This window comes from Erythrolamprus reginae, chromosome 2 (assembly GCF_031021105.1).
Source record: "Erythrolamprus reginae isolate rEryReg1 chromosome 2, rEryReg1.hap1, whole genome shotgun sequence".
In the NCBI taxonomy this organism is placed as follows: Eukaryota; Metazoa; Chordata; class Lepidosauria; order Squamata; family Dipsadidae; genus Erythrolamprus; species Erythrolamprus reginae.
Window position 1 is genome coordinate 121,178,633 of NC_091951.1, and position 16,846 is coordinate 121,195,478.

Sequence of the window (16,846 nt, forward strand, 5' to 3'; positions counted from 1 at the left end):
CACACACAAATCTTTTAATAGAAGACATTAGGAATATTTTAAACAATATTTATTTAAATATATATTCCAACAATTAAGTTGCTGAGTGCATAAAAATGTATGTAAAATATTTTGTGTTTCTCCAGCATTTCCATGGAAAAACCTTACATAATATTGTTTTTGAGATGTCTCTGATCATACACACTATATTTAAAAAAAAAAAAACTTTCTACCTTATTCTTTTTGTAGTTCAAATCTGTCCACAAACTCTTTGACTTAATGCTATCTGAGTTTAGAGAACTAGTATTCCCCCAACCAAAAATAATGTTTTCTAAAACCCTGGTCCATGAACCCTGAATTTGATTTTGCACAGGAGCAGAGAGGTTTTTCACAAGTCAGAACTGCAGTTTCTCTGTTTCTTAAATGTTCTGATAATATGATAAGGATGAATCCATTATTTCCTTCTCCTTTTTTTTTTTTTTGGTTAGAAATCACGGTAGTCATTTTGATGGGAAACCGCTCAGTTTCAGTAATGCAACCAAGACTGACAAGCATGTAGTCTTCACTTATCTATCCTACCTTGGCAGAACTATGGATTGGTGCTATTAAAAATTCACAAGTGACTAGTGCCCTAGAACAGTGTTTCCCAACCTTGGCAACTTGAAGATATCTGGACTTCAATTCCCAGAAGATTTCTGGGAGTTGAAGTCCAAATATCTTCAAGTAGCCAAGGTTGGGAAACACTGCCCTAGAAAATCTGGATTACTCAGATCACAGATGTGAAAAACACTCCACAATGGAATTTATTAGCAACATAACCTATGCATTTAATTTTATAAGTAGCTTTCCACCACCTGGTACTAGGTCTTTAAATAGCCAGTCAATGAAGCATGATTGTTGGAAGGGCCCTTTAGAAAAGAAAGACAGGGAGAAACAGAAATCCACACATTTTATCTAAAGAGGCACTTTTTGAATGCACAAGCTGAACCATATTTTTATCTGGATGTTGCAATCAGTTGTGTTGCCCTGTGATTCCCAAAGGCCTCTTTAAATGGGAGTGAAATATTCTCTTCCCAGGGCACACCAGAATTGCAAGATAATTCAACACTATAGTGATTTCCGACAAAAGCAATGTGCTCTTGGCAATGAATCCAGTTACATTGGGTTTCTTTGCACGTCTCTCAACATATTCAAAACTTAAAGAGTTGTGATTCACTTCAAAAAAACTGGGCTGCTGACTTGCCCACAATTACTGCCAACTGTAGTGTATTTTGAAAATGTCCTCTCTGTACTATTATCCTTTTTTCATGATTTATCATAGGGACATGTTGTTCAAAGTCTCAGAACACATCTGAAAAGAACAAAATAAGCATTACTGTGACATTGGGAGAACATCCATTTAATAATTTGAAGTTTGTCCTCATATGTTGATAATAAAAACATCTTTTTTTCCTGATGCAAGTATGACAAGTTCATGCAAAGTAGGAGGTATTTCTTTTTCTCCCTCTTTTTATCTTTTTCTCCCTCTTTTTATTTTTAGCTGAGGTGCCAATTTGGCATTCTAATAATTTTGTCACTGCCAATCCTGTTTTGCATATTATGCAGAGATAAATATAAGCCTTCTATTGAACAAATACCAAGACAGAAGCATAACCAGTTATGACATCCTGATAAGTATCCATCCATCCTTCCACCCAACACATTATATCCTACTTATTAACCTGAAGTACTAATATAATCCAATGCATACTAAGGTATATAAATTCTAAAATATTTTAATTAGGAGTCACTCCAGTCTATATTTTCCTGACTAACCAGGGTCCGTATTACCTCATAATTCAAACTTCTATATCTGCTCATGCAAATACAGATTCATCAATATACAAGCTAGATCTAATCAAGCAATTGCTAAAGTTTCAAACAAAGCTTTATTCAAGCTTTATTTTTATTTGGCAAATTTAGAGGGACTAAAAATAAATAAATATTTTTTCCATTTGAATTGCATGTGGCTAACCCAATTAGTCTTTCTTGAGAGAAACTTTTTTTAAAAAAATATGCAATTTGATATTCGACTTTTCTTCCCAAGGTTAAAAAAAGGCAGCCCTTTACAAATCCATGAATTAAAAAATTCTCAGATGTATAGTTCTTTGATAAAAAATAAAACTTTACTGATAACTGTGTTGGAAAGCTATGATGAACCCATTATAAGCCACAATAGAATATTATTACTAAAAACAAGACTTCTTGAATACCTGAAATGTGATTATCTGGGTCTCCAAAACATTCAAATGTAATGTAAAAGAGAGAAAACAAGATGGAATGTAATCTGGAGTCACTGATTTATTCATTTATTTATTTACTAGACTTGAAAGGGACCTTGCAGGTCATTTAGTCCAACCCTCTGCTCAAGCAGGAATCCTACACTACCCCAGTCAGATGGCAGTCCAATCTCCTCTTGAATATGTTGAGTGTTGGGGCGTTCACAATGCCGCCGGCGACTTACCAGCCAGCGCGGGGTTGCGGCGTGGGTGGGGAAGGAGGCCGCCATTGTGGGGGCGGTGCCTGCGGCCCCTCGTCATCCCCAGGGGCCGCAGGGATGACGTTGTATGGTGGCGCTGGCCACCCATTGGCGGGGCGAGGGTGAGGCAGCCCTATAAAAGGGGCTGCCTCGTGGCGCAGTTCCCTCGCCCGCTCAGATCGGAGACACGGCCCTGCTGCTGTGTCGAAGGTGCGGCTAGGCCCGAAGGCCGAAGAGGACGCGTGGGCGGCGATCCGAGTCGCGGATCGGCGGCGAGCGCTGGGAGAGAGCGCGGCGAGGCGAGGAAGAGGAAGAGGACGCGGAGGAGACAGCGGGAGGCCCTGGGCCAGCGGCGCACCCGGCGCTGAAGGCGCGACTGGGCCCGGAGGCCTGTCGACGACGCGTGGGCGGCTGAGGCTCAGGCCGGCAGCGCTCGGCGGTCTTTAGGGCTGTTTTTGTTTTAAAAGGGGGGTAACATGGCTAGAGGCAGCAGGGCTAAGCCGGGGACCCGGCGGAGGGCAGCAGGGGGGCAGGCTGGAGTTCTGGGCACCCCCCCATCGAGCCCCGCCGTACGGGCCGGAGGAGGGCCCCCAAGCGGTCATGGGGGGAGGCCCCTGGAGATGGACAGGCCGGTAGGCCTGGCAGGGAGGTCAGCTCCAGGGGGGAGGCGAGCCACAGGGGGCGGGCCGTAAGGAGCCGGGGGATGACACCCAGGGCTGCAGGCCGCCAGGGGAGGGCCCCATCCCGGGGGCCACGCGGCAGAATGAGGGAGGCCTATGACCCAGGGGAGGGGGACCCCAGCCCAGGGGAAATGAGTGGGTTTGATGAGGGGTCCCCCGCAGCACGGGCGGTTGGGGATATGGATGCTGGGGAGGAGTCAGTGTCTGTATCCTCACACCTTCTTTCTGCCTTACTCGAGAAATTGGATGAGGGGCCAAGGAAGAGGGGCAGGTCCCGGCACGAGGACGCCAGGGGTGCCACGAGTGCAGAGGGGACCCGGAGCTCCTCGGAATCGGAGGAAAGGTCCCAGAGGGTGAGATCCGGCCAGCGCGCTAGGAAGAAGCGCAAGAGGAGACGGGGAAGCAGGGCTGCGTCCGGCTCAGAGGAGGCTGATGATGACTCTTCACATTGGGGTGAGTGCCCTGTGCCTGGGCATCGCTGGTCCCGGCCAAGGGGGCCACGAGGCAGGCTACAGGCGGTTAAACGCAAGTCACACAGGTCACATAAAACATGGCGTTCGCGCACGGCAGCCCAGGTGTGGAGGAGGGGCCGAAAACGTGGGGTAACAAAGCGGGGCAGGAAGAAGAGGGACTCCTCGAGGGATAGCTCGGAGTCCACAACCACGGTGTCCACAGATACTTCCACAGTTGATAGTGACAACCCCTTTGCCCCGGGCCTCCCTGACACTCCTTTGAGTATGCACATGTCACAGGCCCTTAAGCGTAAAATTTGGCGCGGGGCCTATGTGGATATATTCAAGATTTTATTGCCGGCGAAATCCAAGAAGGACAAGGACAAGGACGGTAAGAAGGGATCCGAGGAGTCAAAGGACACCAAGATGGACAAGGGGATATTATCTTGGGCATACGCCTTTCTGGCATATCACTCGGTGGTGGTCGAGGATGACGTCCATAAGACTCACGAGCTCATCCTGTATATGAATATGATTCTACGAGCGTATCAGGAGTTCGGAGGGGAGGCTTGGAAGCAATACGATGAAAACTTTAGGAGGTTCGCCGCACACAATAGGCACTGGCCGTGGGACATGCGGCACAACGATCTGTGGCTTCAAGCCACGCAGCAACCAGCCACCCCGGCTAGCGGGCGTACGCCTACCGGCCACCTGCTGCTGACCCAAGGAAAGGAGACTACCCTCCCCCGCCCAGGGGTGGGTTCGTGGACCCAGGGCTCTGCGCAGCGTGGTACGACAAGTTCGCCCTTTCGGATCCCGCCGTACTGTTACGAGTACGGCGCCAGGGGAGCCTGTTCCAGGCCAGTGTGCCGCTTTCGCCATGCCTGCGCATTGTGCAATGGCAGACACCCCACATCCGCCTGTTATAAGAGCAGGGGGGAGGCAGTAACAAGTCAGTGTTGGGCTCTGCCAAGCCCCAGGCGGCTGGAGCTCAGAACAAGGGGACCAACCCCCATTAAAGTGGACAGGTTGAGGGACTGGCTCACGGGCTATCGCCCTAGGAAAGGTGCCGAATTTTTGGTTGCAGGTTTTTTGGAGGGCTTTAGAATCCCATACAAAGGGCCTAGGATTGCTTGCCTGGCGAGCAACCTGAGGTCAGTGTCCGGGATGGAGCATGTTGTGCGGGAGAAAATTATGAAGGAGGTGCGGGAGGGACGGGTGCTGGGCCCCTTTACGGAGCCACCCCTGCCCTCTCTGCAAGTATCCCCCCTGGGAGTGGTGCCCAAGCGAGCGGCCGGGGAGTTCAGGCTCATTCATCACCTGTCTTTTCCTCCGGGTGACTCGGTAAATGATCACATCCCTGGGGACTTGTGCTCAGTGCGTTACACCCCTTTTGAGACAGCTGTCTCGGTGGTACGTGAGTGCGGACCGGGGGCCCTGATGGGCAAATGTGATATCAAGTCGGCCTTCCGGCTTTTGCCGATTCACCCCGAGGATTTTGACCTGTTGGGTTTTCAGTTCGAGGGGGGGTTCTTTGTTGATCGGGCCCTGCCGATGGGTTGTTCAGTTTCATGTTCATTGTTTGAGAAGTTTAGTTCTTTCTTAGAGTGGGCCCACGTGAAGAGCTCAGGGATTCGGTCAGTTGTCCATTATTTGGATGACTTTCTTTTCACAGGGCCGGCGGGCTCTGACGAATGCCAACGGGGAATGGCTGGTTTTCAAGGGTTGTGCGGGGACCTTGGCGTGCCTCTGGCACATGAAAAGACGGAGGGACCCACCACTAGGCTTACATTCCTGGGCATCGAAGTGGACTCGGTTGCCCAGACCTGTAGGCTTCCGGAGGATAAACTCGCTAGGCTCCGGAACACGGTGAGGGTGGTTAGGGCCGCTAGAAGGGTGACTCTTCGGCAGGTGCAGGAGTTGGCGGGTTTGTTGAACTTTGCTTGTAGAGTGATAGCGCCGGGGAGGGCGTTCATGTTTAGGCTCTATCAGGCGACGGTCGGTCTCAGCAAGCCACACCACAGAATTCGCTTGACGGCTAGTGTCAGGAAGGACCTGGGAGTGTGGCAGGAATTTTTGGACACGTACAACGGGGTCTCCTTTTGGAGGCAAGACATGCTGTTGAAGGGCGACTTCCAGGTGAAGTCTGACGCAGCCGGGGCGGCTGGATTTGGTGTGGTCTGGAAGGATAATTGGTTTAGGGCGGACTGGCCTCAGGAGTGGCAGGGCACCACAGTGTGCAGGGACTTGACGTTCTTGGAGCTGTTCCCAATAGTCGTGGCCATCGAGCTGTGGTCCCCTAGCTTCACCGGGAAGACAGTACATTTTTGGTGCGACAACATGGCGGTGGTACATGTGGTCAACACGCTTTCTTCCAAGAACGAGAGGGTGATGGGTTTGGTGTGTCACATGGTGGTTAGGTGCTTGGCCAGGAACATGCTTTTTCGGGCTCACCATGTCCCGGGGATCAGGAATGGGGTAGCTGACGCGTTATCAAGGGGGCAGTTGGCTAGGTTCCGGCTGCTTGCCCCACAGGCCGCGGAGCATCCGGAGGCACCCCCCCCCCGCACCTGTGGCAGATTGGAGGGTCGACGTGAACAGGGCAATGGACCTGTCCATAGCAGCAAGCACCAGGAGGTCATACCAGCGGGCAGGTAGGGAATTCTGGGCTTTTCGTCAACTTAGGAGATACGATCAGCTTTGGCCTGCCCCGGTGGAGCACCTGCTTGAGTTCTGTTCACTTAGTAAGCGCCGGGGGTTGTCAGCCCGCACAATTCGGGGCAAGCTGGCTGGCCTGGCTTTCATAGCCAAGTCCAGGGGCTTCGCGGACAACACGGGGGACTTTAGGGTCAGGAAAACACTGGAGGGGTGGATCAGGGAGAAGGGCCCGCCCCGGGGAGATTGGAGGCGCCCCCTTAAGTTAGCTCACCTAATGGGTTTGGGCGACTTGTGGAACAGTTTGTGCCGCTCTCAGTACGAGGCGGCGCTTTATCGCGCAGTTGCGGTTACGTTGTTTTTTGGTGCGTTCAGGATAAGCGAGGTTTTGGCGGCATCCAAGTTCGATAACTCTGGCCGAGCCTTTACGGCCAGGGACATTCGATTCCGGAGGGGCTCAGTTCGCCTCCGGTTGCGCTGCTCCAAAACGGACCAGAGAGGTCGGGGCATGACAGTCCAACTTTCCAGGACCAGCCATAAGAAGGTGTGCCCTGTTAGGGCACTCTCAGCGTATTGGAGCATTCGGGGAGGTTACCCCGGCCCACTTTTCTGTCACGCATCTGGGGAACCTCTCACCAGGTACCAGTTTTGGGCTGTGACGACTAAGGCCCTGGCCCGCATGGGCCTGGACCCCAAGCATTACGGGACTCACTCTTTCAGGATTGGTGCAGCTTCCTTTGCAGCCACAGTGGGTTTCAGCGCTCCAGACATACGTGCGGTGGGCCGTTGGCGATCGAAGGCCTTTCAGGCCTACATCCGTCCTTAGGTGAGTGGGGCGGGACCGGGCGCGGCCCAGGTGGCCGATTCTGATGCTGCTTTGTTTCTTCCCTTCTTTCTAGATGATGTACAGGGGGCTCAGAGAGTCCTGATCTGTGGCCACAGCATGGTGTACTGGGCCGAGAGGCGGGCCCAAGAGACAACGCCTGGCACGCAGTTGCAGCTGGACCGGCATGTTAGAGTGCAATGGTTGGGTCGTAGAGGCCTACGTTGGTTGGAGTTGCTTCCCTTGCTTTTCAACAGCGGGAAGGTGCAGGGGGTGCCGGGATGGTTGGTCTTACACGTGGGGGGTAATGACCTGGGAGCAATTACGGGCGTTGACTTGCTGTGGCACATTTGGGATGGCTTGCAGGCGATTTGGAAGCGGTGGCCGGACACCCGCATTTTGTGGTCCAACATCTTGCCACGTAGGGTTTGGAGGCATGCTAGAAACCCCAGGGCGGTTGATAGGGCTAGAAAGAGGGTCAATAGAGCAGTTCGGAAATGGTTACTCCAGGCGGGGGGTGGGGTGATAGACCACCCTGACATCAGGGCAGCCCTGATGGACTTATATAGGCAGGACGGCGTACATTTGTCAGATACAGGGAATGACAAATTTTTAGCGGACCTGCAGAGGTGCCTGCACATTCATGTGCAGGGGGGGGAGCAGGGGGAATAAATTAAAATTTCACCCCCTGCTGTGGCCGATAGGGGGCGGAATTGGGCGTAAGCAGCAACGTGTGATCTCCTTTAGGGGCACCTCTACTGAGGTGAGGGGTGATTTCCCTCTCGGATCACAGGGCTCGACCGGCCTGGGTTCGGTGAGGGGGGTTGCTCCTGTGGCTCGCTGCATGGAGATTATCAGAGACCAGTGGCGAGCCATCCCATACGCCGCGGGGGCGTGGCCTGGGGCAGGGCGCAGGTGTAATTTTACCATGACCTTGCACCCGGGCTAGGAGCTTTCGCCCAGATGTTGCTCAGTTGAGTTTGGTTGGAAAGTTAACTCCGCCCCCATTTTATTTTGCACCACTGCAGGTCACGTGGGCTTATTTGGTAAAATAGTTAATCCAAGTTGAGTTAATAAAAGTGACCCTATTTATACCCATACCTTGTGTCCGACTGTTACTCCGCCTGCGCCGCAACTTCCGCTGGCATGCAGTTCCATTGGTTGATTGCCCTCACCATCAGAAAGTTCTTCCTTATTTCCAACTTGAATCTCTCCTTGTTCAGTTTCCATCCGTTGATCCTGGTGTGGTCCACTGGTGCCCTGGAAAAAGTGTGACTGCTGAACAGCAATATATTGCTGAACAGCAATATGCTGATGACACCCAGCTGTATATCTTCACCTCATGTCAGCTCAGTGAAGCAGTGGACGAAGTGAGGGTCTGGGAGTCAACAAGCTCAAACATAACCCTGACAAGACCGAGTGGCTGTGGATACTGCATCTGAAGGACTATGTCAACTGTCCTTCCTTGGTTCTGGGGAGAGAGAAATTAACCCCCGCAGAACGGGTTCACAATTTGGGTGGTCCCCCTAGGCTCACAGCTAAGATTAGATCAACACCTGACAGCTGTAGCACAGGTTCAACTAGTGCACTAATTGCGACCCTACTTGGATCTAGAGGCTCTTCTCATGGTCACTCATGCCCTTATCACCTCAGGGCTGGATTACTGCAATGCGCTCTACATGGGGCTACCCCTGAAGAGTGTTCAGAGACTACAGTTGGTCCAGAATGCAGCTGTGCAAACTGTAGTGGGTACACCCAGATACACCCACACTACATCAATTCTTTGTGAGCTGCACAGGCTTCCTATTGGTTTCCAGTCACAGTTCAAGGTGTTGATTATTACCTTTAAAGCCCTACATGGCTTAGGGCCACGAATCCCAGTGTCCTGTGAGGTCCCACAGAGTTGGTCTCCTTAGGGTCCTGTCAACCAAACAATGTTGGCTGGTGGGGCCTAGCGGAAGAGCCTTCTCTGTGGGGGGGGCAGCCCTCTGGAATCAGCACCCCCAGAGATTTGCACTGCCCCCACCCTCCTTGCCTTCTGAAAGAGTTTAAAAACACATATTTGCCACCAGGCCTGGGAACATTAGATCTTCCCCCTGACCAATGAATGTCTTTAGTGTGATTTATTGAGTGAATGTTAATGAATGTGTTAAAGTTAAAAATTTTAAGGATTTTTTTAGTATATTAATTGTATAAACTGTATTCTTATGTCCTTTGTATATGCTGTGAGCTGCCCCGGGTCCTCGGAGAGGGGCGGCATACAAATCCAATTAAATGAAAACAAAATGAAAAATGAGTATCTTTGAGACTGCCTTCTACCACATAGCTCCCAGCATTCAGTAAGATCCCACAGGGTTGGTCTTCTTTGGGTCCCATCAGCCAAACGCTATTGGCTGATGGGTCCGCAGAGGAGTGCCTTCTCTGTGGTTGCCCCGACCCTCAGGAATCAGCTACCTCCTGAAGTCCGCACTGCCCCCACCTTCTTGACCTTCCAGAAAGCCATAAAGACCTGGCTTTTCTGTCAGGCTTGGGGCCATTGACCTTGGGGGAATGACCAGTGAGGTCGGCCCATGAATGTATGGATGGCTGCAATTATTTTAAATTGAATTGTTTCTATACTGATTCATATTCATTTTTGTTGTGAGCTGCCCTGAGTCCCTAGAGATTTGGGCGGCATAAAAGTAAATAAATAAAATAAATGGGAGGGCAAAAAGACTGTGAAGCATGGAATGTTTGGTATGCAGGAAGAGGGTGAAGGTGAAACCCTCCCTAGCAATTCACAATTATGGTGATAGTTGCCTTAGTCTGGCAAGATTTCTGTCTGTAGGAAACAACAATAAAGACAATCATGTTTCTTAAAGGATATGTGGACATCAACACTCTTTATCTGCAATCACTTCAGGTCTACACCTCATTTGGTATTGTACCATAAAGGTCCCCAACTCTGGGCCACAAGCAACTACCAAGCCACAGTCCATTCATAACTGGGCTGGATAAGTGACAAACAAGTACACGTGCAAAACTCCATTTGTGCAAATGGCAGGCACTTGTGCATGCACATGAAGCTTTATTTGAAGCTCTGCAGAACCATTTCTTCTTCCACACACACATGCCGGTCCACAAAGCTGGAAAGATTGTGGACTATTCTCTACCGTGCGGGGGAGGGAAGAGATTGAATAGTCTTACACATTTAGGATTCTGCCCATTAGCAGAATATGTTCTCTAACAGGTTTCTCTTGAAGAAACGCACTCAGACAAGAAACTCAACATTTTCAAAATTTGAGTTTTTCCAACAATGGTAGAGAATGCTAAAGAGGTTAAAAAGACACAAATTTCAGTCAATATGATTTACCAAATAAAATGTAATTAGTTTTTTTTTCAGAATGAAGACAATTTAATTAGAGTTCTTAGTCTGCCATGAGAAAATGACAGAAATATACACGAAAGGGATTATTAAAAATGTATAAACATAAAATGTCTACAATAATACAATAGTTAACAAATAAAAAACAAATTAGAACAGTATAAATATATATGTTTGATATTCCCTCAATAAAATAAATATAGAAAGCCATGGTGTTGTAATGGTTAGAATGCAGTATTACAGGCTACTTCAGCTGACCACCGGTTGCCTGCAATTTGGCAGTTTGAATCTCATCAGGCTCATGGTTGATTCAGCCTTCCATCTTCTGGAGTGGGTAAAATGAGGACCCAGATTGTTGGGGGCAATATGCTGCACTGTAAAGCTGTATATAAATCTACATCCTATTGCTATAGGAAGCCTTCTCAAAGGACTATGTTGTTAACTTGTTTCCAAAAGGGAACAATTACTGCTTTTGAACTGCAAGGTTGGCAGAAGCTGGGGCAAGTATTGGGAGCTCACTCCGTTATGTGGCGTTAGGGATTCAAACGGCCGAACTACTGATCTTTCTGATTGCCAACTCAGCATCTTAGTCATTGAGTCACCATGTCCCTATGTTTTAAAGAAGATGTCAAAAATGTCAAGATGGCTAGCTGAACAGGATAGTCAAAGGCCCACCTGTTCGGCAGGTATACAATGCACATTATACTCCCACAGCCAATATGTTGGCTTGTTTTTAAAAAATGAAACAAAACACCCTACAGATATTACTGTCCATTGTCTTGAGAGCTTACACTTTTCAATATAAGTCTAAAAAGTTAATGAAACCCTATATTAACTTTTAAATTTAAAAGGATACTAGTTTTAAAAAAGCCAAATCCAACAGGAAACATTATTTTTTAAATAGCATATAAAATTTAAAGAAAACTACTTAAAATCTTGATTAAGAGTTGATTAACCACCATCGATGGACTGAAGTTTAGTCATTTGACTATATAAAGGTGGACCATCAGAATTTCAAATCCAGGTCATTAGTAGCCCCAAGGTGAGTCTTTCGTAACTTCAAACAGTTGCTAAGAGACCTTGCATAAGTTGAAGACTACAGTACTTGTACAGTGCTGGTTACTAAACTTCAACAAAGATACTGTGGAGCTAAAAAAGGTGCCAACTGAATCAATTTTTTGAAACTGAAGGTGTGTGGAGGATTATTGTTCTATGCAAAGTGACAACACTATGAGTTGTCTTTGTCAGGGTCTCACGGGTTGGAGGCTACTTCATTGACTCGTGTCAAGAACTTGCATCAAGCTCCTTTGATGCTTTTATTTAAGAGAATACTTCTAAACATAATTCCAGCTCAGGTAAATATCAGCAGAGGAAATCTGGGTTTTAATCAAAGTCGCAACCGAGCTGTTTTCTTTCAGCAGAGCTACCCTGCTCTCAACTGAACACTTTGCTTTAGATCTTGCCTCCTTTTGGGCAGAGAATGAACTCTTTGGAAGAATTTTGCTGGGTTTGAAACAAAAGCACTCACTTCCCCAGCAGATGCCTCTTGAGATTGAACTTTCATTTCTCTAAATATGTAATCCCACATAGATCTACTCCATAGCAATCTTATTAAGTTGAGTGAGATTTACCTCTAGGTAAGTGGGTGTTTTAGGGACGCAGTGGCTCAGTAGCTAAGATGCTGAGCTTGTCGATCAGAAGGTCAGCGGTTCAGCATCCCTAGCACCATGTAATGGAGTGAGCTCCCGTTACTTGGCTCAGCTTCTGCCAACCTAGCAGTTCAAAAGGACGTAAGCAAGTAGAAAAATAAGGGCCACTTTGGTGGGAAGGTTACAGCACTCCCTGTGCCTTCAGCATTTAGTCATGCTGGCCACATGATCATGGAGAGGTCTTTGGACAGCACTGGCTCTTCGCCTTAGAAACTGAGATGAGCACGGCCCCTAGAACTGGAAACAACTAGCATGTGTGGGGGAATCTTTACCATAAGTGGGTGTTTGGGCCTGATTTTTATTGGCATCTCAAAAATACATTCTTCACTCTCTGTGACACTTCTCTGATTTATACTCAGGCTTGTTGTGGGGTGGTTTTTTAAATCCCCATTTGACACTCCCCCTCTGCTTCTAAAACAAGATCAGCTCCTCCAAAAAAAAAAAATACTCTGCCAAATTATTGATCCAATGTACTGTAATCAAGGCCAAAATAATTCAAATGCGTATTTGTGGCTTCAAGCAAACAGCTCCCTCCTGGTGCCTAATCCAGACTGCACTCTTTTTCCCTGATCTAAAATCTGTGTAGGAGTAGCAGCCTGGCAACATTTGAGTTAACAAGGCAGCACGTGTTAAGTTTAGCTGAGTAATGCACCTAGTTAAAGTTTTCAATGCAGCTGCAATTCAGAGTGAGAGAAAGAGAAAAGCAAGCTCTTGAGCTGGTATTTCTCGTGAGCTGGACTCATTTTAAAGAGGGTCATGAATGCAAGGTCAGTAGCACGCACTAAAATTAGGAGCCTGTTCTAATTTATCTCTTTCTTCTCCCCTCCCTTCCCTAGCTTCTTCCTTCAGCATTCAAGAAGAAAGCTCAGCCCCTGAAGCTTATAACTCTTCCTCGGCAGTCTGAGTCACAAAGAGAGCAAGATTGGATTGTTCAAGTTTAGGAAAGGAAAGGAAGTGTCTCAGGAATTGCAACACTGAAAACATTTGATCGGACTCGATATACCAGATTCAGTCTTCATTAAACAGACGGAGTTTTGATGTGGGATGGCATAAGGCTCGTTTTTTGCAGGCCAGGACTTGAAATTGGGATTAAATATCGGGACTGCTTTGGTTTAGTATACCGTTGGGAAAGGTGCTGAACAGGTTGGGTAACTTTTCTGCTGTGGGCGGAATAATATCCCACCCACCCCCTTTTCGGGGCTGGTATTGGATTGTCAACTATTAAAGACAAAGCAAGCTGCATTGCCAGTCTCTTGAAATCAAGCACTGGTTGTTTTATTTCCAGGTATGCGAAAACAGTGTCTTTTATTAAGGTGACTTTCCTAGGAGAAAATTGTAGAAGTGCAGAAATGTAATAAAGTGGGTAGTTTCAAAACAAGGGAGGGGGAGAATGTGTTCAGCCCTGTCTCAGCAGAATTCCTTCTGTTTGTACTGTATGTGATTGTTTGGTCACATTCACAATGTAATTCTTTTTTACTGTAGCATTATTTAAAGATGGATGGATCAGTCTATAATACATCCAAGAAGTATATTGTCTTATTGTGATCAACTTAATTGGGATGGAAGGAACAAGGTCTCTCTTATTCAATGGCCACCTGCAACAACAAATTGGGTCTTTGGGTCTTTCTTGATCCCAGTTGGCCATTGGGTATAATTATGTTTATCTAATACTTATTCAGACATGAATAATGTCACACCTACATGAGGAGCAGGGGAGAGAATATACCATGCAAACTGCCTGATGCATGATTTCTGAAATCTTGGGGGCATGCATTTCATAATACTGAAATATTTAGGCTCTATAATTTCTCTTTCCTGTTATTTTTCTTTACAGGATACAGTAGTTCTTAGGGTTTAAAATTACCAGTATGCTGCATGGGACATTCCTGAACAAACCAACTCCTTCCAACCAAATAGTAAGCATGTGGACTTTTCTAGATCTACCTGAGGCTGGAGTTTTTCACTGAATAGAACATCAACATCATGGACAATTTATCTTTATTTGACATGCTAGAGTGTCCAGTGTGCCTGGAAAAGCTGGATGCCTCTGCCAAGGTGCTTCCGTGCCAGCACACCTTCTGTAAGCCTTGTCTCCAGAGTATTTTGAAATCACACAAGGAGCTGAGATGCCCTGAATGTCGAACCCTTGTACTCAGCAATATTGAAGAACTGCCTTCCAACCTGTTTTTGATACGTTTATTGGATGGAATCCGGTATGGAACAAACATGATGAAGTATGGCTCACTCCAGCGATCTTCAGCCTTCTCCTCTCCTGCTTCCGTCAGAAAAATGGGGGGAGGACCAAAAAACCGAGAACTTGATCAATATCGGATGACTGCTAGTCCCAGGATTCCTTTGGAAGAGGTAAGAAAGGTCATTTCTTTCATCACTACTTGTATTAGGAAGATTTTTTCCCCCACCACTTTTCATTTTTAAGGGGTTAGATGAATTCAGCTAATTATAAAGCAGTCTGACTTCTCTCTGAGGTCCCTACCAGTCTTAACTGGATTTGTACAACTCTTACTTTCATTTTAAATTTATTCTGTTTAGAACTATTTCTAGGCAGGAGTCTTGAATTCTCAGAGGTTTGCCATCTCCAGCTGAGCCCGAAATTGAACTGAGACTTTTCAGGGTAATGTTACAGTATGACTCTTTCCAGCTTTAGATTCAATCAGGAAATGGAGAATTTAGATATATGAAAAAGCAGAACTATTTTCACACCTGTCAAGGACTGAGAAAGGTTAGACTTTCGCGGAACCTTTTTTATTATTATTTGTTTTGTGCTGTTACAAAAGTAGCTTTAAAAAAAATAAAAATAAAAACCAGTTTTTTAAAATCTTTTGAAAGTGTGACAGGACCAGAATATAGATAAGAAAAATAGGTCAGTTATGTTCTATTCATTACTTTTCTGGTTAGTCCAGCCTCCTTTAAATTGAAGGGTATATCTATGTGAACATATGCACACAGAACTCATACAAAATGATTGACCTGACACAACATATGTGAGGGTACCAACTGTATGGATCTGGATGGCAAGCAGAGACAATTTTTGGTTTGTGGAATTAAGAAACTTTTTCCCCCTTAATTATAACTGTGTGTGCTTTTAGAACAACTTTTCAAGAGTATGAATTTGCAGGCAGGTCCCTGAAATTTACTCTTTGTTAGGTGAGTGATTTTCTATTTGGTATTGAAACCTGGAAGATGCTGATCATCCCCTGACAATGGCCATTTAAAACTACAAAAATGTACTTAAAAGAACCACATTTTAAGGAATTCTCAAAACAAGAAAGAAGGCAGGCTACTCCAATTGTGTTTATCCATCCTCTGTGCAGACTGCCTGGGATTCCCATAACATGTGGAGGTTGGTATGTAGGAGAAGGCAAGATTAGGATGTTAGCCCAGGTAAATAACAAGAGCAAATGATAGTGGTGAAGTCAACAGGATGCCTTCACCCAAACCTGCCCAGCTTGAAGTTATCTGTAACCTAGATACTTTCCTAATTATACATCACTGTAGCTTCATTCTCCTTATCACATTGGCGTTGCAAATAAATCTGCATAATCTGTTGTGCAATTCTTATTCCCAAAAAGTAGCTTTGATAACCTGATACTCCCGTACAACTTTGCTGATTAAACACAAATGATCCAAGTGACTTTTTAATGCAAATCAACAAAGCTAATTCACATTGAACTAAGGTATAGGATCTGGCTTAAAAACCAGAACCCTCCTGAAGCTCTGGAGTACATCAATTGATGTAACAGTTCTAAAAAAGTTTTGCCTCCTCTAAAACCAAATCCACCCCCAGATGTCACATAGTTTTTAGAGTGGTAGGTTGAAGAACATAGGAATGCTTTGAAGTGATTCTTCCCTGATGCATGTACTTGAAAATGTTCCCAGCTTGAAGTGCCTTCGGAGGCCCCTTTGCTGAAAACTGGCTTTTCCTGTCTATCCGTACAGCTAAGTAACGCAAAATCCAGGGGAAGCACTATTTCAAGGCGTCACCATTGCCTTGAAGGAAACTGCTACTTCCCAACAAAAGATGAGAGGTAGAGTTTCACTGAAGTGACAAATGCTTCCCACAACCCAGATGGATTGGATGCCAGAGATTCCACCGTTCTGTAGTCCATCATGTTTTTCTTTAATATTTTTAGTAGCCTAATAACGATAGTATCTTACGGAGAGAAAATATAGTTTTCTTCTCCAACTCAGTTTTGAACTCAATCATTTTTTCATTTTGAGAGGACTTGGGATTTCTAAGGTTATATTATCCTGGCAGTAGCATCTAGCTTAGAAAGGAAAAGAATATATCAGGTTGAAACAGAGATGGACAAGATTTTGTAGCCACAAGAACAATAAATTTCCATGGACCAGAGGGATGGTAGCATCATGACATCACTGGGTTGAATGGAGTCAATGTTTTGGAAAGTTCCTGCTCATATAACAGTCTGAAAGCATGCAAATGCTGGTAGGTAAATAAGTACAACTTCAGGGGGAAGGTACCAATGATCTGTGCACCTCAATGTATAATCAGACTGGTCACATGATCTTCTAACATTGGCTCCCACAGCTAGGAAATGGTGATGAACACTGACCCCTAGAGTCAGATACAACTGGACAGACAAAACATTTACCTTTCCTTTTATATATATATAAATAAAGTAGATGC

The 16,846-nt window shown here is 46.2% G+C and overlaps 1 protein-coding gene across 2 annotated transcripts in view; it reads left to right on the forward strand.

The window, feature by feature from the left end:
* Positions 1-12,850: 12,850 nt before the first annotated feature.
* Positions 12,851-16,846, forward strand: part of SH3RF2 (SH3 domain containing ring finger 2) — a 118,857-nt gene continuing 114,861 nt past the window's right edge. The window contains exons 1-2 of one of the 2 annotated variants that reach the window (XM_070739358.1): positions 12,851-12,947; positions 14,015-14,544. In XM_070739358.1, the coding sequence (XP_070595459.1) occupies positions 14,164-14,544 (381 nt within the window). In that variant the 5' untranslated portion in view covers positions 12,851-12,947; positions 14,015-14,163. Of the gene's footprint in view, positions 13,466-14,014; positions 14,545-16,846 lie in introns of both variants that reach the window. The other variant, XM_070739357.1, reaches the window with a different exon arrangement.